The sequence below is a fragment of the Dipteris shenzhenensis genome, chromosome 6 (genome assembly GCF_047967505.1).
Source record: "Dipteris shenzhenensis isolate YYH24624 ecotype China chromosome 6, Dip_SZ_1.0, whole genome shotgun sequence".
In the NCBI taxonomy this organism is placed as follows: Eukaryota; Viridiplantae; Streptophyta; class Polypodiopsida; order Gleicheniales; family Dipteridaceae; genus Dipteris; species Dipteris shenzhenensis.
The window spans coordinates 1,624,344-1,646,128 of record NC_141601.1 but is presented as its reverse complement, the minus strand read 5'-3'; the positions used below and the strand labels follow the sequence as shown (position 1 = coordinate 1,646,128).

Below are 21,785 nucleotides of genomic sequence, written 5' to 3'. Positions count from 1 at the left end.
CTTGGCCAATGAGGCATACCCTCTACTCAAGCGTGCCTGCATCGCGGGTCTCATAGTGAAGCTCGGTCCGGAGAAGATAACCCCAAGATAAGTGTATGATGAAACTATCTCAACAGATGACCCCGCAAATGTGAACTGCTCCTGACGCATGATGGCTCGAGATGTATTGAAGATCATGACCTTGGTTTTTTTTTTTTGCAAAAAGAGACTTCTATTAAGTATAAAAGAAAAACCGTTAGAGCAAGCTCCATACGGGATACATCATGCAATGCACGGAAAGCTCAAGATCCAAAAAGAAAGGATTGAGGCTGATAGTGCCATCTCAATCCAGTAGAAACCTCCGAGAAAAAGGGAGAACCCCTCCAAACTCGAAGAAATATAGTCCTTCTAGAAGAGGCTGCCCGTGAAGGGCCCTGCATGCTAGCCCATATGGCTATCAAAGTGTGAACCGTGTCAGTCCAAGTACCCATGAACACCTGTGATGGGTGTATCTGGGTGCCATCCAAGGCCTCAGTACATCTGGCTCTCCAAATGTGCCAAGAGAAAATGCTAGCCAAAATCTCCCAAGAGGTGTCCACTGAAGCATGAGAAGCTCTGAAGGGAGTAAGTGGTACATCCTGAAGGCTCTATCACCTGCCGGCGGACCGAGAGTGCCCAAGAAGAAGGCTCACCCTGATAAAACACCTAGGGCCCGGTAAGGGATAACCATGCGACCGAGCCCCAAGTCATGAAGAAAGGGGAAGTGCGAAAGATGCTGAGTATCCGAGCAACCCCTTTCCAAACAGTCCTCGCCTAACTGCAGTCCCAAAGGCAATGTCGCACTGACTCCTCTGCAGAATGACATCGAGGACAAGTGGGATCAGGCCCAAATCGTAATCTCCACAGGTTCACTGTAATCCGTCCATGAATAGAAAGCCAAAAGAAAAGAGTGATCTTTCTATTTCTGAGGGATTTCCAGAGCCTCCTCCAGAAATTTCTACGCAAATCTGCGGTAATGAAGAAGCTTTCCCAATGGGGGGCTCTGGAGGGAATCCAACCCTTACTGTTCAGCTGAAATCTCCTGGCATTACCAACCGTGAAACAAAAGAAGGGAATCCCCCTCTCTCGGTGCCCATGATCTATCCACTCCCATAGGTGCACCTCCATATAACCACAACCTCCAGGATCCCAAGGCCAAGAGCAGAGGGTCGGGGTCTAAGTACCACTGCAAGCCCGCTTCATGGTCCACAAAACCAGCAATCCTGACAGGCTGAAAGGCAACCTCAAGAAGAATGCCATCCTTGGATGTAGAGAGTAAACCTCCATCCCCAACGTCAAAGACCAGTGCGTCTTCCCCGAGACCTCGGAGAGCGATCACCTGTAAAGGAACTGATGTCCTCGAAAAAGCCCCCATCCAAGTGGTGGAAGTAATAGGCAACTCAATTGTCCATTCCACCGGGATGGCTGCACCTATATGCTGAATCCTGCGTGCTAACCCTCTGAGGTGACTCACGGACTGTAGTCTCTGATCCTCAGGTAGCCTGATAAAAGATTTCCAAGTGCCTACTGTGTAGGCGGGGCCTCTCTCCCATTTAGACCACTGCATGTAATGGGAAGTGCCCAGTGGTCTCGCATGCTCGTCAAGAATATTATCATTCCAAATGATCGGTTGCCTATCAATCTCTTCGACGGTAGAAGGTGGAATCCTTTGAAGAGTGTTCCTGAAGCTCCCCCAAGCTTTCAAGATGGCAGTCATGAGAGGAGAGGCAGGATATCTGAGAGGGGCGGAAGTGAAAATCCAACGAGGGCTGTCCACCCAATCATCTCCCAAGGTTGGTGTGCAAGCTTGAATGCGTCCAAAAAAGAAATTCTTCCAAGGTTCCTGCCCAGGCATGAGTCCCCTCCCACCACCTTACAAAGCAATGCCCTGCACTGCAAGTCCGGGTCAATGACATTAAGGCCCCCTTCACATGTAGGGAGAATAATGGTCTCCCAGGCCACCCTTGTTGCAACATCTGCTGTGCCATCAAGTCCACTCCATAAAAAATTCCTGACTGGTCTGATGAGCTGAGTGATGCAATCCCTAGACCGGCACCAGCAAGAACACACAAACCAGGAGGTGGCCAAGAGAACCTGGTTCACTACCACAACTCTAGATGCAAGGTCGAGTTTGGCAGAGCTCCAGAAAAGGAGCTTTTTCCTTATACTTTCTAGTACTGGGGCAAACTGCAGTGCTGGAGAGATGTCCAATCCTACCTGGCATCCCAAATACCTGATAGGAACACCCCTCTGAATCCAGGAAAAGCGAATCCCCAGCCTGGAGTGTCCTCATCACTGATCCAAAAGCCAAAGTATTTATGCCAGTTAATGTGTGCCCCTGTAGCTGAGCAAAAAATATCCAAGGCTGTCCGGAAAGAATCAAGTGACTGCGAAGAGGCCTCAATAAAAATAGCTGTGTCATCAGCCAACTCACAGTCAAGAAGCTCCTGCTCCTGTCTCAAGGGCAATCTCAGCCCAAAAAGCTCAGCCTGAGATCTAAGGAAGATACTCATAGCTTTTGCCACAAAAAGAAAGAGGAAGGGGGCTAAAGGGCATCCCTGACGAACTGATCTGGAAATCTGAAACTTGTCACCCCTTACCCCTCCAATCAAAACCTGGCTGTGGGCTGATCTGTAAAGGGAGGCCACCCCTCTAATCCAAGCATCTGAAAATCCAAACCGTAGAAGAGTGCCCTCAAGAAAACCCCAATCTACTCTGTCATAGGCTTTCTCGAAGTCCAGGAGTAGAATTGCTAGCCTCTGCCCACTCTGCATAGCCCACTCTGTGGCTTCCCAAAAGAAAAAGATATTATCAAAAATGCTCCTGCCATGCACAAAGCCTGTCTAAGTATCATGGATGAGGTCTGGAAGAAGGGGCTGTAATTGGATGCTGATCGCCTTGGCAAGGATTTTGTAAAGAGTGCCCAAAAGAGTGATGGGTCTTCAATGGGATACAAAATTCATGTTGCCACCTTTCGGGATTAGGTGAATGAGTCCCTCAGTCAGTGAGTCAGGCATCTCACCCGAGTCCCAAGTGCCCTGCAGGGCTGAAGTAATATGATCACCTATCATATCCCAAAAGGCTATAAAAAAAAGAGTAAGACCATCGGAACCAAGGCATTTTTCCTTATGAAGGGCAGAGAGAGTAGTCTTGAATTCTGTGTTGGTAAAGCGTGCATCAAGTGAGCATAACATCTCTAGGATGAAGAACACAGGTAAACTCTGCCAAACTTCATCTCTAGCCACCTCTCTGGCCTGTGAGTTCGGATCTGCGGAAAGTAGTGAGGCATAGAAAGCTGTCGCTAAGTGCATGACAGTCTTCGGATGGGACTGCAAAACGTTGTCAGAGTCAATAAGCTACCTGACACTCTCTCTACTATGTTTGGGACCAAGTGTAGAGAAAAAGTATTTATTGACTCTCCCTCCCATCTGTATCCAAAAGGACTCCCGTGCATGGAAGGCATACTCTGCTCTCTGATCAAGCAAGGTCTGCAAGTGAGCCCTTGACGCAGCAAGGCGCTCCTGTATCCAAGCATCTAATGGTCGTTTCTGCTCCTCCCTCTGTAAGGCTGCCATATGCCGGCGGATACCGATCTCTCGCCTGAGTACCTCACCTCGCCGAGCACTAGCAACGGAGTGATAAAAGTCGCTGATACTGGCAAGTGTTCTGGCCACCCCCCCTGCATATGGCCTCTGTGAGAGTCTCATCCGTGTATAAGGCGTCAGGGATCCTGATGCTGTGAGACCGTCCTCTCAGATGAGGCTCTGAGATGGACAAAATTATCGGAAAAGGGTCTGAAGTGGAAACACCGGGTGCAATGCAAACTGTCCCCCCTCTATCAAGAGCCCAGTCACCCACATAGAATCTGTCAATCCGAGCATGGATAGGCATCAAAGTGACTGAGACTGAATAAGAAATGCATCATCTGACCAAACATCTCTGCCACTGGAAGGCATCCCAGGCTGCTCTCTCAAGGGAGTGGATACCACCTTCTCTACCTACTTTCTTATCAGAAGGTGCCTCAACCATGTTGAAGTCACCTCCAATAATCCACGAATCCGCAATGTCAGCCCACGAGAGCAACTCTTTCCAAAACAAAACACAGTCCCCTCTGTTGTTCGGAGCATAGAGGTTGAGGAAACCAACCTTACGTCCGTCAATCAGAAGTAAAACCCACTCGGCCTTGGAGGGGGTTATGGTACCGTGTCAATGACCAGAGGGAGAATAGAATCTGAAACTGAAATGCATGTACCTCCTCTGGTTCCCAAGGCAGGAAGCCAAAAAGTCCGGCCTGAGAGCAGCTTACCTGACTTGGAGCAATCTCTGACATCCAGTTTGTGTTCCTAAAGAAAAAGAATGTCTAGGGAACCACCTGAAACACCTGGATGAAGCTGATTCCTGATCAGCTGTCTGCGACGGCGATGAGGGATGCCGCTCAATCCCTGTATATTCCAACTGGCTATCCTCATCGGCGGGAGGAAGTGGGTTGGAATACCTTACCCGACCTGGTGGCGGAAAAAGAAACCTCTACCGGAGCAAACCTCCTGCCACACACGAGGTCCAAGGGGAGGAAAGTCCACAGGTGAGAGAGAGAAGGATCTCTCAAGAGGGATGCCGAAAACTGGCTCTCCAAAAGTAGAGGGTACAAAATCATCATCTGGGAGGCTAGAGAGGTCCTCCAAAGCAAAAAATGAGTTCCGCTGAGCGAGTCCTGGGGAGGGGGTACGAAGGATTCCTACCGAAGCAGGAAGAGAATGTAAGACCCCCTTCCCTCTGTCCAAAGAGGGAGGCACCTGTACTAGATCCTGATCAAAAAGTGGTGCGGACGAGGTGCCAACAACCTGGGCTGCTGAGGAAGGTACAGCTTGATCCAAGGGTGGAGTCGAACAAGGCTCTTGAACACTAGTCTCCTCCCGAGGCTCCAAGGGGATAGCCTCCAAAGAGGTGGAGGTGTGAACTAAAGTAGAGGGCCTAACCACGACCGGAACCCACCGTGGGCCAGAGATGGTGCGGGGTGCCGAAGGGACTCGAGTAGCCCTAGGAGGGGGGGGAGGCCGTGTCTGAGGCCGTGTTTGTGGAGCGGTAGGTCCTACTCCTGCTCTCTGTCGTAAGCTAGTACAAGCTGGTTGCTTTCTGGGCCTCTTTTTCTTCTTTGGGCAATCTCTGGCGAAGTGCCCCGAGGATCTACAAATCCTGCACTGGTCCTACCGACCTGCAACCTCAAATCTCTGGCGGAAGAAAGACCCATCGGGTCGCTGTAGCATGATGTGGTCATTTGAAATATTGGGGTCCTGGACAATGACCCTAAACCTGGGTACCCCATCCATCCTGACCGCCTCAGCAGCCGAAGAGGGCTCGCCAGGGAGAGGGGGGATCTCTGCTACCACACCAAACCTCTCGCCAATAACTGAAAGAAGCCGGTGATAAATTGAGGGAAGACCAAGGAACCTGATGAAAACAGAAACTCCCTGCTTGTCCTCTTCAACTGGGTCAAATCCCAGTTGAAAAGGAAACAAAAAAATCCTCCTGTAGCCTAGAAGTAGAAACCCGGCCTGTAGCAGGTCTCTCGTGACGTCCAGGGAATCTAGGCACACCTGAAAGAAACCCTGTCCCAACAAACGAACATCCTTGAGGTGGGGGGCGAGGTCCTGAGGAAGCGCCGCTTGCATCCAATCTCTAGCTTGTGACCTGGAGGTGTGTGAGCCATGAATGCGTGCGAAGAGAGTCGTGGAACACTCATGCTCCAAATCCTTTTGCAACTGCTGTAGCTCGTCTTTTGAAAAAGTGACAGTTCTCGCGGCCGGTGTGAGCGGAGACCGATTGACTAAATGGAAACCCATTCGTCAATCGAGGTGTGTTGGCCGATTCAAACACAAAAAATAAAAAACTCCGTCCACTTTCCTGAAACCCAGGAGACCCCTATAAGAGGATAGGGGTACTCCAGATGAAGGAGTGGGTGAAGGAAGAAGGGAGAGAGAAGAAGAAGCCAAGGAGGAGTCAGCAAGGGGGCAGCAAGGAGGAGGAGGGGAGAGGAGGGGAGGATAGAGGAGAGGAGGAGTAGAGGAGAGGTGAAGGAGGAGAGGAGGAGAGGAAGAGAGGAGAGGGGAGGAGAGGGGGCCTGGAGAGGGGGGGGGAGCAAGGAAGAGCAGGGGGGGAGAGGAGGGGACACGGGGGGACATGCAGGCAGCAGCACGAGGGAGTAGGCTGCAGCGGGGGGGGGGGGAGTAGCAGCAGGCGCGGGGGGGGGCAGACTGCAGCGCAGGGGGGGGAGGCTGCAGCAGGTAGGAGGGAGGGGCAGCACGCAGGGGAGAGGGCAGCGCGGGGGAAAGGAGGGGGCAGCGAGGAGGGAAGGGAGGGGGCAGCGAGGAGGGAGCAGGAGGAGCAGTAGGAGGAGCGGGGAGAGGAGCAGCAGCAGGGAGGAGGAGCAGCAGGAGGGAAGGGAGGGGGCAGCGAGGAGGGGAGCAGGGAGCAGCAGCAAGTCCGTCTATTGCCCAGGTTGACCTTCAAATCATGGGACCCACAAAAGGACTGTAGTGCGTCTAGGTGTCTCTGAAGCCCCTCTGCTGAGGAAGACAAGAGAGCCACGTCATCTGCATAGAGCAAAATCTGGATCAGCGTGCCCGCAAGAGAGCAACCTACACCCCCCTGTGTCTACATCACTATCTCAAGCTCGTCAATGTAGAGGCTAAACAAGGTAGGCGACAAAGGACACCCTTGTTTGACCCCCATGGTACTCATGATCTCGTCTGTTCACCCGGATCCTGCCCAAACTCTGCCAGAAACTCTCTCGTAAAGTGCCATGACAACCCAAATGATCTCTTGGTCATAACCCAAGTCCTGTAGGCGCCATATGAGGCGGGCTCTCGGGACCGTGTCAAATGCCTTGTGAAAATCCACAAAGCAACAATAAACTCTCAGCTTCCGTGACCTCGCCTCCTCGATGATACATCTGAGTGTGAGAATGTGGTCCATGGTTCCATGATCACGCCGGAATCCGGCCTGTCCTGCTACTCCAAGTCCTCGACACTTTGCAAGTCTGCTAACCTCGGAGTCAAGTACTGATGCATAAATCTTAGACATGACATGTCCAATCATAATGGTCCTGTAGTTCTCCGGGCTCATGGGATCCCCTGCCTTGTGGATGGGTGAGATAGTGTTAATAGTCAAAGTATGTGGAAATCCCAAACAAACCGCTTCATTAAAAAGCTTTGCTAAGATCGGGACTAGGAGGTTAATCCCATATGCAATGAACTCAATGCATAGCCCCTCATGATCCTTCGCTCGGCCATTATGAAGTTTCATTACAGCATCCTTTACCCCTCCTCTAGTGAAGAGGGTGCAAGATGTGGGACGAGGCAATTTGGGATGTCATAAAGTGTGTGTGCATAATCAAACCAGATCTGGGTGTCAGTGAGTGGTGGAGGGGACCGTCCTTCTAGAAATCTCCGCCAGAAGTCCTTAGAGTTGTTACTAAACAAAATGTTCAGTAGCTCCTCCTTGTTTCGATGAACGAAGTCTAGTTTCTTCCTCTGTACCAGTCTACGGTATTCACGTAGTGTATCTGGTGCGCTTGCAAGACTGTTTTTGGTTCCGAATCTGAGTTGACAGCGTAAGGCCTTACACTCATCATCATACCAACTATTACAAGGTACAGTTCCAGGGGGTGGTGGGCGGGTGGTGTGGGGAAAAGCGTGAATGGCAGCCTCGTATAGTGAGCGGGTGACAAGGGCAACACGATCCTCTAGAAGGGGTATGAAGTCAATATAAGCGAGAAGTATGTACAGACGGCCAGAGTAAGAAGGTGAGTGATCCCGATCAAAGCGTATATCGTGGTAGGTGGAGGAAGCACTGAGTGGGGTGGAAGATGCTGTGCGAAGGGAGGTGGAGATGCGAAAGAAAAGGTATGTATGATCAGCCCCTGGGGGGAGAGGTGCTACAGTGAAGTCAGTAATGCGAGATGTGAAGACAGGGGATCCCATGATGTAATCAACAACACTGGAGCCCCCCCCATGTGGAAAGCATGTGAAACCACCTGAAGTGGGCCATCTGTCAAGACCATTATAGATAATGAGATCATGTATCCTGCCTATAGGTCTAATAGGGCCTGTCCATAAGATGAGAATGGACCTCGCCTGTCAGCCGAAACCCGTTGCCTCCTCAAGGTCAACATCTGCCAATAGAGTGGAATCATATCTGAAGTCAAGAAGTGGTACCTGGCGGGCCCTTGTCCTCGCGTTGAAGTCCCCCACTAGAAGGACTTCTCCGCGGCTAGAAAAGTCAACGAGGGACTGATAAAGGGCAGCAAATGGAGATGTCTCATCATCACCTCGAATATCTCTGGCAAAGTGGGAGGTCTCCGCGGGGAAGTAGCAAACTGCGACAAACAGCTGATCCCAGCTGTCCATGTGTCGTATCCAGATCCAAAGAAATCTGGAATGTGTATCTCTCTGCTCTACTGAAATGATCCCCCGAAGTGTGGATCTGAAAGGGACTACAACTCCACCTGAACCTCGAACTCCTCATGTTCCCCTAGTCTCATCTCTGTAGGCAGACTCCCATGTATATTCGTTGACTATTGGAAGAGGGCGCTCTGGACTCTGATGTGTCTCTATATAGAAGACTATGTCGTGGCCTGTATACGATTCCGAGAAGTTCCCTGGTTCTGACCATAAGGTACCATTACAGTTCCAAATGGTGCAGGACAGGGTCTCGGATATCTGAGTCTCATAGACCCCGCTTCCCTATGTAGCGGAGGGGGCAGGTGCCCTACGGGGGCCTGTAAGAAGTCGTCCCTCTTGTACCACTGCCCACTTCCCCTCCTTCCGGGCCTGATCCCGCTGCTGCAACAAAGAGCGCCTCTCCTCAACCTATTGAGGTGTGAGGCCTTCAAATATCCAAAGGGTAGTGTACCGTAACTAAACTGACAACTACTTCAATTATAACCATATTCCATAACTTTCAGACACTTAATTCCAATGAAACCCCTTAGAAAAATAAAATACCAGATGGAGGCTAGAATGCCCTTGCTCAAAGAGATCATATACGAGATACCCACTAGCTTCAAATGAGGTATTTATTTAATTCTTTGGAAAAAGGAATCTACTTTTACAACAAGGGCTCACCCTTGTACTGAACTTCATGCAATTCCTCTATCAGAGCCAATACTTGGCCTCAACCTGCATCCAATTCCCAAGTGCACACACTAGTACCGGGTTTGATTTTTTGGTGAGCTTTTTGATGCGATCCATGAGTTACTCCACTGCTTCATTTAAGAATGGACTCCCATGGTCGGAGACTATTTCCATGGGTGTCCCAAACCTTGTGCAGATACGTTCAAATATGAAATTTGAAACTGCCTTACCATTTGTAGCGGGGAGGGCGATAGCTTCAGCCCACTTAGTGACATACTGAGTGGCTACCAAAAGATAATTCTTTTTGCGGGCAGTCATGGGCAAGGGCCTGACAAAATCGACCGAATGGCTAGTCGACCTCGAAAAGCTAGAGGAAACAAGGTTGCAAGTAGCCTATGCTCTCCAAGTAGAAAAGGTTCAACGTAAAAAGTGGTTCGACTGCAACCTCAAGAACAAGGACCTGGCAGAAGAAGACTTGGCACTCCTGTACAGTGTTTGCAACATCAATTACGAGCTTTTTTTCAATTTTCATGAATATTGCGAGCTTTTCATTCACCTAAGAGAGAGAGAGAGAGAGAGGGGAGGGGGGGGGGACATGGAGTGGGGTGGGTTGAAAGTTTGGGTTGTGGTTGCGGTTAAAGGAGAGAGGGGGGCGAGGGGAGATGAAGGAAAGGGGGAGGGATGGACGCATGGGTAAGGTGGCATGGAGAAGGGAGGGGAGGGGAGTTGGAACATATATTCGTTATCATAGTGGAGAACGTAGAGGGGGAACTTATAAGGTATGCAAAGAGGAGTGCAAGGAGGAGAGAGAGGATGAGGAATGTGAAAGTTATGTTCGTCTACTAAATGCAAAGGGGAAGGGAGCATGTGGAAAATTTGTTCATTTTCAAAGTGTATAATTTAAAAGGTTTGACCTCATATTTGGATTCCTTGTCGAATTCCGGTCATTTTGAGTACCAGCATGACGATATTCCGATAAAAATTTAAAAAATGGTATTTTTGTCATTTTGGCCTGTTTTGGCCTATTTTTGTCATTTTGGGCCCATTTTTTCAATTTTTATCGGTATATGGTCATGCTGGTACTCAAAATGACTGGAATTCGACGAGGAATCCAAATATGAGATCAAAAGTTTCAAATTATACACTTTTAAAATGAACATCTCTCCTATAGTTCCTCCCTTCTACTTTGAATATGGACATATCTTCCACAATTTTTTACCTCCTACTACCACTCATATCCCCCCCCCTTGTGCATAGTATACACTCTTCCACCCCTCCCACATGCTATGAAAATGAACATATCCTATATCCTCTCCCCCTCTTTCTAACCTCCCCATCTTTCTTATAACAAAAACATGTATGGATTTCTAAAAAAGGCTCGCAAAAACAAAGGAAATGGTAAAAAAGCTCACATTAAAAAGCTCGCCAAAAGATTTTCCCCACTAGTACCCAACTACCAGGCAAGGCTATGGCATCCCACACTAACTGTGCTCCACTGGAAATGGCAATGCATCAAAAAACAAGTACTAGATAGTGCTCAAAAGGGCTCAAGGCATAAAAACTGCAACCAAACTGTTCCTTTGGCACCAACCAGGCATATCCTCTGTGATTGAGTATCTGCTCATGGCGTGTAGGGCCTAGAAAGAACTCCAAACGACAAAATGCAAAGCAACAAGCTTCCACAATAGCAAATGCAAACCAAAAGGAAACCAAACTGTCATACCCGTTGTCCTTGGACGAGGGGCAAACTTTGCCCTCCCACCTATCCTCTGTCCAGGCCCCCAATAGAGCACAGATGGTTTCTAGGCAGGAAAAGATAGAGAGATGAAGAAACTGAGAGCTGACAAAGGAGAGAAGAGCAAGGCTCATGGGTGAAGAGGCCAGAACAGAAGAAAGAGCTGTCCTGCAAAGGGGAAGCTACCTGTAGCTGACCCGTACAGCTTCAGAGAACGAAACGTGTGCCTCGAGATGCGTGCAAGCAGCAAAACAGTGTCAAAACAGCTCCGTACTGCAGCCTTGAGTGTCCGTCCAGCAGGGAATAGATCCGTACACCAACCTTAGAAGTCCGTACAGCAGGTTATAGTGGCTCCATACAGTCCAATTCTGTTGCTGAATACCCTGTGGTGGTGATCAATATCGTCTCCAAGCTGAAGATAGTCTTGACTATCATTATGGAAGGAAGATCAAGCAGAAGCTAGCATCTACATTAACTTGATTGGATTGGGAAACTAAAGCGATGTATCATTCCTAAACAATATGACCTTGCTAATATGTACATTATCTTGATTGGATTGGAAAACTGAAGCAACGCATCACTCCTAGACAATCTACAAAATTAAATGACGTAGATTTGTCAATGATGACATAATGTGCATGATATGCATACAAGGCTGCATGGATTGTGCTGCTATTCCTATTAGCTAGAAAAGCAAACATAAAAATATCGAAACTTTGATTTAGGTTTCCTGTTCACAAGCTGTAAGCTGACACCACTGAAACTAATTTGCTCTCCAGGTCACGTTAGCAGAAGCGAAAATCATAGTGGATGCCAAGACTGCCGAATGCAATCAGCTCCTAGAGATCATCAGGTACATAAAGGGGACGTTTACCTCCTGCAAGCCTTCATTGGCGTCTCACTTGCCAAAAACAAGTAGAGAGACATGCAGGCTGTTTCAAATACATGCCAGTTTTTCCTCTTTATTCCTTGAAGCGTAACACGTAACCTTCTCTTTGATCATGCATGTGATGTTGATATTTGACTTTGTTAAGTTTTCACGTTGAATCAGATGAATTGATCCCTTCATTTATCACAATTTGCGTGGTGCTTATTTTGTTCCTTAAAACAATATCTGTTCATAAGTTTGATGATGATAGTCAATTGTGTTGGCAACCTTCTCTAAATTCATTGATGCCACTGATGACATGTACCTATGATGTAATTTACTAGTACAACTTGGAAAATTACCCCACATCTTTTATTGCAAAGAATAAATGACAATAATGTGTTGTGTCCTTGTACCTGTGATAAAAATTTATTCACGCAAACTCTCATAGACTCACAAACTCTCTTTTAACAAATAAACAGTAAAAGCACAGCAGAGGTGCAGGCAAAACAAAATCTTGCACAAGAGAAACAAGCAGAGCTAGAGAGACAAAGTGAAGCAATTGGCAGAGAGAAAGCAGAAGCTGAGCAAGCTTTGACAGAAGCACTCCCAGCTCTGGAAGCAGCAGCAGAAGCACTAAACAACCTTAAAAAAGATGAAATTACAGAGATTCGATCATTTGCTAAGCCTCACATACTAGTGCAAAAGGTGGCCTACATCATTTAGCGCTAGCGATCCACGTTTTCAAATAGCATGGAAAAAAGAATGAAAACTACTTTCATACTAGTTACATAAACCATATTGATTTTTTTCCCTGCAGGTGTGTGAGTGTGTTGTTATTATGCGAGGTATCAAAGACGTATCTTGGAAGGGTGCAAAGGCAATGATGGCAGACAATCGCTTCCTAGCATCCTTGATGGAGTTCGATAAAGATGCAATAACGGACAAGCAGGTGTATTCAAACTCAGTGATGATCTTTCAGAGCTTCCTGTTACCAAAATTCAATGATGCAGAGCTTATAGTTTCTCCCCCCGACCAACTCCCCCTGCCCCCTCCATCTAATCTGGAAACTTTTTCAAAACCTCATAACTCTCTTGCTAGAGCACCAAAGGGCACATAGTATGATACTCTTTTTCTGCTCAATCAGTATAGATCAGCACTGTGCTGTTGTTTTGACATTGTTAGATCAATCGTCTCACGTACTCAATCAAATCTCAATAAACAACATAAATGCTGAGCTTAGTCTTTAATTTGAGGATGAGAAATCCTACCAGAACCCCATGAAAGATACGGTTAATTTCAATTTATATTTTTGTCTCACCTATAACTGATCTGGAATTGTCTCTCCCTTAGCCACCCCTTCATCTCTTTGCATCAGCTATATACATTAAACCTGCACCATTGTTGCGGTATAGTATATACACTGCTTGCAGTCCCTTCCACTTCTGCTGTACCATGGCTCAAACTAGCTCTGAGAAGCATAATGTATTCGCTTGCCTGATATACCCCCTTGAGACATGTCCACAAACTGATTTTCCTAACAATTATGGCACATGCTGACAAGGGATACATTGATGTCGATGAATAAGTTTTCTAGACACGGCCTTGTACCTTTCTTGGTAAATTTCATGATGCACATACTTTATCTACTCTATATAGAATTGTAAGTAGATGGTAGTTGGTAAAAGGTATCATGATTTCACAATAATGGTAAGATGTTTCCTGTCACATAGCAGGCCTCTGTTAAATTCTAGTGTAACTGGGCCAACAAAAATCTATGGAAGATAAAAGAGAAAGAAACTTAGTTGCAAAGGAACCACTGGCATTAAGCCTGTAAAATTACAGGAAGAGCCAAATGGAAAAAATCCTACAGGAAGAAATGAATTCCAACTTAACAATTAGAGAGCACATACATTGGATTCTCCAAGTTTCACATCAATTGATATATGGTGGAATTCCACTTATCTAGCCCCAGGCCTCCTAAGGGATCAGCCATAACATAGCATATATTGAGATAACAATCATGCATCCACAAATTCAAGTAATGCATCACAATGATTTCTGCAGCTACCATGTCATCCTAGACCTAACCCATACTCCATGTGCTAGGAAGATAAAGAAGAAGAGAGCCCCAAAATACACCAATAGGAAGGTCACTAGACTTCACGACAAAGCCCAAGTACCTCACTATTATCATTATGCAAAGGACCTTGATTTTTCATATTTTATTGCTTATAATATGCATCTATATGGTGATGGTTCATTTTGAAGAATTGTAAAGGGATTAGACACTGCCAGTATTGGCAAGACCTTCCCTATGGGCTCCAAAACAAAGATAGATAAGTTTGAGGGAGAGGTATTTCACACATGGGAGACCCAACTCAAGTTTATTCTCATAAAGAAGGGGATATGGAATATTTCTAATGGGAAAGAGAAGGAACAAACTACATTCACCCGCCTCCTTCAACCCCCTCCCCTCCTCTCCCTCAGCCCCTACCCCCGCCTCCCTCAGCCCCCCTCTCCGCCTCCCTACCCTTGCCCCTACCCCCGCCTCTCCGCCTCCCTACTCCCACCCCTAGCCTCGCCCCTCCCCGCCTCCTTCAGCCCGTCTCCCTGCCTCCCTTCCCCGCCCCTCCTCCCCGTCTCCTCAGCCCCCCCACCTCCTTTTCCGCCCCTTTCTCCCCCCTACCCTGCCCTTTCCTCTTCTCCTCCCCGCCTCTTTCTCTGCACCTCCCCTCCCCCCCCCCTCCCCCCCCTTTTCTTGCTTTTCTCCTCCTCGCCCTTTCTATTTGCAGTAGACGTGACAGATGGATCTTTCAACTGGGTTTGAATCGGCCTTCCACCTCAATTGGCGATGGATTTCTAACCAGCCAATCCTAACCCGCTTCCACAGGCCGCAAAAATAGTTACATTCTCAGGACGAGTTGCAGCAGCTCAAAAAGGATAAAGAACTTGAAAGTTCTACAGCTTTGATCGCATGCATTTGGTCTCACCCTTCCAGATCACAAGCTAGAGACTGGATGCTCGCGGGGCTACCCTCAAACCTCACCCCTCGACTCAAAGATGTTCGCTTACTAGGACGAGGTTTCTTCCACGTCGTTTTTTATTCACAGGAGGCTGCGAGCGTTGTGCTCAAAGCCGGGTACTTGCACTTGGGACATAGAAATATTTTTTGACCCTTTCATGTTGGGCTTTGACCATGTGGAGGAAGCCAAGCAAGGGTTTTTGTTTTTCGTCCGATTTCCTAGTCTCCCACAGGTTTACTATCGCTTACTCCTGGTGGTGATGGCGAGTACTTTGGTATTGTCGCACTAAGATCCCCTCCCTCCTTGGTTTGCCGTCGACAACTGCTAAGGCGATCAGGTTTGACGAGGTTCCTAGAGTTAGGGTCCTTACATCGAACCCTAATTTATCAAATGATCATATCATGCTTCAGCGTCTGGATGGTTCTTTCTTTCGACAAAGAGTGGAGATCACAAGCAGACAGGACTATTGCAAGATCTGCAAGACTGTTGGGCATTTCGCCAAGGAATGCCCTAAAAAGAAGAAGAGGCCCTAAAGCCTTCAGGTACAGCAGCTCCCCCTAGACCTCGACAAGGGTGGTACAGTTCCAGCATCTCCTCCTTGATGCCTTTGACACTTTCTTGCATTTCAGCATGCATCTTGTCATTTCCATAAGTGTCCTATTCTTTCTCTCTGAAATAGGATTGTGTTGCGGTGTGTGTATGGCACGGTCTTGTGATGCTTGATCCCATTTTCCTTCAAATAGCCTTCAAAGGCATTTGATGTATACTCCTCCATTGTCTGAACAAAATATATGTATCCTGAAATTGATTTGATTCTCAGCCAAGGCTTTGAACTCTTTGAATCAATAAAACACTTCAGATTTAGTCTTCATGAGGAAGAGCCATGTGAATCTAGAATTGTGAAGGTAACAAAATACTTGCCCCTCTATGGGTTGTCATATTCACGGGACCACATACATCACTGTGTATGATCTACAAAACACTAGTGGCTTTCATTGAACCTGAGCCATCCTTCTTGAAAGGAAGATGGTGCAATTTGCCAAGAGCACACCCTTCACACACTTCATTATCTGGCTGAGGTAATTTTAGCATTCCATGAACCATTTCATTGTTGTACAAGTAGGCCAATGCCCTATGATGAACATGGCCAAACCTAGCATGCCATAAATCATTAAGAGAAGAAAAGGAGACAGTCAAAGCTTGCTGTACATAGGGCTGAGCATCAAGCTTGTATAGCCCTTTAGCATACCTATTGCCACAATTCCATACCCTTTCTTAGGATCCTTGATCTTGCATTGATCATCTTGAAACTCAACAAGCATGTGTTGATCATGGGCAATAGAAGGAACTGATTATATTTTTCCTCAAATTTGGGACATACCAAACATCACGGATGTATTTTTTCTTGCCTGAATCCAAAAGGATGGGAATATCTCCCACTCCTATGATGTCTTGTGATGCATCATTTGCACATTAAACATGTTTACCATGAACAGGTGAGATTTCCTCAAACCACTCCTTTCTAGGAGTCACATGCTTAGTAGCACCAATATCCACATACCATTTATCAATGGCAGCAAAAGTAGCATCAATAGATGGAGCATGTGCACTGGCATCAAAGCTGTCCCGAACTGCAGCAAACACAAAGTCTTTGTCCTCTTATGCAAAGTGTGCATGTGGTGGAGTATTTGCATTTTCAGTTGATGCAACAAAATTACTGCTTGTGCCTTGCCTTTTCTTCTCATTGGAAATCCGTTTCTGACACTCTGCGATAAAGTGATTGGGCTGTTTGCAATAATTGCATCTCCCCTTCTTCACCTTAGGACCTGAATTTGCATTTGTACTTGCATTCCCCTCATGCTTGGGCTGATATGCATGGCTGGTCTTTTTCTGAATGACCTCCCCTTTTCTGAAATTTTCCCTTTCCATCGGTGGCAAGAGTGTGCTCACCTTGACGGGAGGAATAGGCAAAATTGGAGGTCCTCTCTTCTTCCCGCAACAAAACCCAACCAGTCGATCAAACCTGAGCATTATAGTCAGAGACGTATCAAATGTGCCATAGGAGGGATCCAAGCCATTGAGAGTGATAGAGACCAATTTCTTGTCCTCTATTTCCTCATCAATACTTGCAAGCTGATCTCTGAGATCAGTGATCTTGGTAATCTGCTCCGTGATGGTTTGACCTTCTTGCATCTTCTACTCCTTGAGTTTATTTTTCAATGCAATGACCCTTACCTCATTCTTGACATGATACATGTTTGCCAACTTGTCCCATGCATCCTTTGCATCTTTGCATGACTTAATGGTCATCATAATGTGCCTTTTCACTAATGAGGCAATCAAGAACAAAGCTTGGTCATTTCTATGATCAAACTTCTGCTCCTCAGTATAGCAGGAGTGGCAAAAGAAGTAGTAGAAGTAGCAGTGGTGGTAGAAGATGAGCTAGAACGAGCTACACCTGGCCTAGTCTCATCACCACTCACAGTGTCCCATAAATTCTTGCCAACCAGAATATTCTTGAGCATGAATGATCACAATGCATAGTTGGGTCCTTCCAACTTATCACCCTCGGTCATCATCATAATACCAAAGCTCTCATTCTGAGACATCCTAACTGCAAAAATAACACTAACTACAAATGCACCTGCAAATAAAAATGCAACTTAAATAAAAATGCCTTTGACTACTCTATGCAATCATTGCACGAATGGCATCAACCACTGCAAAGTGGAAATAGAATGCACTTCAAGATCCCCAAATGCAATCTGAAAATGCACCTTGAGTGCAAATGTGTACCAGGTGCATTTTTACCTCAGCCCGTCTCTCATGGCACCTTTTCCCCCTCTTATGGCTGCCACCTTGAAAGCCCGGGCCAGCTTTAAGAGTACTCTCTGGAGAGTTCCCCCTACCTCTCGGGAAGTGATTGATAGGTAGCTAATCATGTAAAATGATAGCATACTTGATGAGCACGGAAGACCCTAGCGTTTTTCTTCTTACATGCACTGGTCCAGATGTGAGAGAGGTCCTGCTTCCTTGGTGGGCTCCTGGAAGGATTTCAAAAGACTCCCAGATGATCGACAATCCCAATTAGTAAGCCACTTCAAAGAAAATGCAAGGAGAATTCAATAGATAGATGCTGCTATACCCATGGATTGGGTACTCCCAGGTGACAAATGCCATTCTGCTACTGCCTAGTGAGGAGCCTTTACGAGATCAAGAATCCTTCTTCAGCCTGTTAGGGTTGTAGGCCATGTGGAGCAGAGTTTCTTGGATTCAGCATGGTATCTAGACCTAATCAGAGCACATTCCCTTGGGATCTTGGAAACTTTGGATTTATGGAGGGATCCCAATCAAGTGGGATCCTGGGGAATGGGAATGGATTGACGGAGGACATCAAGAGAAGAGCCTCCCCTTATTTCGATACACGGTGATTAATGCGAGGAAAAGTTGAGGTTGGAGGCCTACTAGAGCACCTCATTGGGAGGATTTTCAAATATTTGCTGACTCGCTGCCTTTCTACTGAGGAGCTCATCCGGAATTGTCTTTGGGACTGCAGACATGCGTGGAAAGGGATTGCTAATCTATTGAGCACCGTTACACTCTCCTTTCTATATGACTCGGGAATCGATAGCTTGCTTTTCCTTTCTGGGCCTCATGTTCTATATGAGACATGACTTCTCTTGGACTCTATTGATTAGTTACGTTCCTTGGATGATGTTCCGATACTTCCACACAGGCCTGCACCACTTGCATCAGTTGATACATCTTGGGAGATTCTAGCGAGCATATCAGCTTACCATATTTGGAGGTTTAGAACCATATTTGGAGGTTTAGATGTATAGAGACCTTGGACGGCTCCAAGCTCATCCTGCTCACAACTTGGCTAGTATCTAGATATGCACAGTACATACTTTGATGGCCATATGGGTGAGGATCTAAGGGTCTTCACGGGCAGCCTCTACCAGAAGGGTGATATTTCTCAGGGAATGGAGTGGCTACACTTTTTTCTCGGAGTCACCTACAGGGTTGAGATGGCATTTTCAGCCTCAACCTTTGTTGTTTCGTTGAACTGTTTAGGAGTATATTTTTGGCCCATCTAGGGATCTCATGTACAGCATTATGCTTTCTCTCCCTTGGGTTTTTTCAGGGAGGGTCTTTCATACAAAACAGAATTCTTTTTCTTGGACAAAAAAGACAAATCACAATATTTGTAGCTTTTATACCTGTATACGTTCAGTGAATCTTTTGGTTTCTGGTGGTTCTTTCTACATTTGTGAGAACATATCATGAATAAATGCAGGCTCCTCAAAGTCAATATGAGTACTTAATAAGAAGAATTACAACATCTGAGATTAACCTCTTGTACTTCGTGGCAGATAAGGGCTTTAAAGGACTATTTCAAAGATCCAAAACTCACACTAGAAGAGCTTATGAATATATCAACTGCTGGAGCTGGACTATTGCGATGGGTTCTAGCAATGATGAATTATAATAACATTGCAAAAATTGTAGCACCAAAGCGACAGGCAGTAACTACAGCAGAAAAGAACCTTCGAAATGCACAGAATGACCTAGAAAGAATTCAAGAGGAAGTAGGTTTTTTGTCTCAGATGATAATAAGCCCAATTAAATTAAAGGTTTAGAAAATGACAGCACACAAAGAGTATGAACTATACACCTTTTTTGAGAATGCTTTTTCAAATTTGAAAAGGGGGAAGAATTTAATAAATTTGCAGGTCCATACAACTCATTCATACTTGATGTCCCATGTCAAATGAGTCCAATTTTATTTGTGTAGATTGAAAAATTGTCTAAGCAACTGGAGGTTCTGCGAAATCAGTTCGAAGCAAATACAGCTGAACAGCAAGAGCTTAAAAAAAAAGCAGACCTCATGGAGAAACGGCTTGATGCAGCTTCACGCTTGATAGAAGGATTGGGATCAGAACATGAAAGGTGGTCCAAGGAAGTGGACGCCCTTTCTATTGCACGTGAGAAACTATTGGGAGACTGCTTGATCACATCAAGCTTCCTAAGGTTGTGGCTTAAACTTCAGGTTAAACACTTGAATTTTAGTAATCAAGATTTTCAAGTTTACTCACCTAACCATTTCATAAAATCAAAATTTCACAGCTATACCGGAGCATTCACAATTGATTATAGAACGCACATGATGCAAGACATATGGCTTGCTGACCTCCAACAAAAAGATATTCCAGTGACCATCCCTTTTCGACTGGAGTCATTATTGACAAATGAGGTTGAAATAAGCAGATGGGTTAATGAGGGTCTTCCTTCTAATGAGTTATCAATACAAAATGGTATCCTTACAACACAAGCGTCAAGGTTCCCCCTTTGCATTGATCCACAAATGCAGGTGAAAGTTTAGTTTTTTGGCCTTGGTGAGAAGCATCAAAATGTCATTTGCTGGTTTAGCATGTTCAAGATGAATGATTACTGAAAATAATTGACGTGTTGAAACTCATCATATGCCATGTGAAACTCTCAACTACAAGAAAAGAGGCTTAAAATTTTTGGGTTATGCCAGCTGGAAACAACACATGGATGTAAATTTCGTTTATCTTTATTCTGAACACTACACAAGCTCTACGCATTGCTCCCCCCTTTTCCTGCACACCGTCCCCTGGCCTCCTCACTTAATCTCCCTCTTTTAATGCTTGCTGCTGTCAGTCTGTTTCCTCCCATTCTCCTTATACCTTTTTAACCTATCATGAATGATGAAAATTTTTGTTTTCCTATTTTCTCATGCAATTTTGTTACTTGGCAAGAGTTTTTCTTCATCCAATCCTTCCTGCCCCGTCTTGCTCTCCTTTTGATTTGCCATTTTGGTTGGCCTGTACTTCCCTCTTTTGCCTCTGCAGTCTCCCTCTTTAGTACAATTCCCTTTTGCTGCTTCTGTAGAGAGTTATAGCATGGTTCGTTGAGGTTCAATTACCTCCAGTGTAATTTATCCATCTCCTTTAGAGTATGACTAAAGGTAGATCCTCCTCCGTTCCTTCTTTTTCCTTCTGCACATTCAACTAGTTTTCTTTGCATTTCCCATGGAAAAAAAACAATAGAGACAACCCTTCTCCCATAATTGAGCAAAAGATCTTTTTTTTGGGGGGGGGGATGAGTCTTCATAATAAAATCATAAGAACCTAGTACAGAGATCCGACTGGTATGGAAAGAAGTCCCAAAACCGAAATAAAACCAGTAGTTCTATGCCATATGAAGATTGAACCAGCATACTTACTCAGTGCCATAGGAGAATTGGAAAGGACTGTATCATGAATGGCTGTGCAGGTAGTAATGGTAAAGAGAAATGTTGGCAGAGCAGGTAGTAGTGGTAAAGAGAAATGTTGGCATCAGGAAAGTACTAAAAATTAGTAAGCCTATCCACCGTCCGAAACAAACAAGTAGATAGAGGGTAAGAGCAATAAAGATCGTCAGTGCTGGTGACTGCCTTGATTGCGTAGTTCATCAGCCCCACTGTTTAAGGCTGACTTCCTCTTGGATTGATACTTCTGTTCCGTCCATTGTGCATGAGATTTTGTTGGAGGATGGGTCAGATCACTTGCGCAAGTATTACCATCAGCCTAGGGCCACTTATGCAAGGAGGTGCCACCTTGTGCAATGCAACCAAAATCCGTTCTAAGCTATGAAACAATTTGCCACGTTCAGACAAGAATGTGTGCTACAAAATTTGAAGGACATATGAAGCAGACTTAAGATAGGAACAACTTGAAAATCACAAGTGACTAGAAGGAGGGACAAGAAACGGATGTAGATTAAGCATAGACTTCCCCAAAGACAAATCAAAAGACAATGTTTGCACTGGTATCTCACAATTGATTGCAGGAAGGATGAGCTCGCACCTCTAGCTGATTCTCTCCTTCACCACACTCAATCTGCTCTCCCACTTTTCTCCTTGCTCCAAGAGTGGTGTCTCCTCACAATGGTACCTCCTCCCCCTTTATTCTAGAGTCTAATCTCATCCCCTTCTAGGT

At 45.9% G+C, this 21,785-nt stretch overlaps 1 protein-coding gene across 1 annotated transcript in view; it reads left to right on the top strand.

Annotated features, from left to right (window-relative positions):
• LOC147900632 (dynein-1-alpha heavy chain, flagellar inner arm I1 complex-like) overlaps positions 1-21,785 on the top strand; it is a 714,561-nt gene that overhangs the window by 615,763 nt on the left and 77,013 nt on the right. The window contains exons 51-56 of the mRNA XM_087375690.1: positions 11,664-11,737; positions 12,235-12,460; positions 12,573-12,704; positions 19,155-19,370; positions 19,577-19,812; positions 19,909-20,152. Of these exons, the coding sequence (XP_087231816.1) occupies positions 11,664-11,737; positions 12,235-12,460; positions 12,573-12,704; positions 19,155-19,370; positions 19,577-19,812; positions 19,909-20,152 (1,128 nt within the window). The remainder of the gene's footprint in view (positions 1-11,663; positions 11,738-12,234; positions 12,461-12,572; positions 12,705-19,154; positions 19,371-19,576; positions 19,813-19,908; positions 20,153-21,785) is intronic.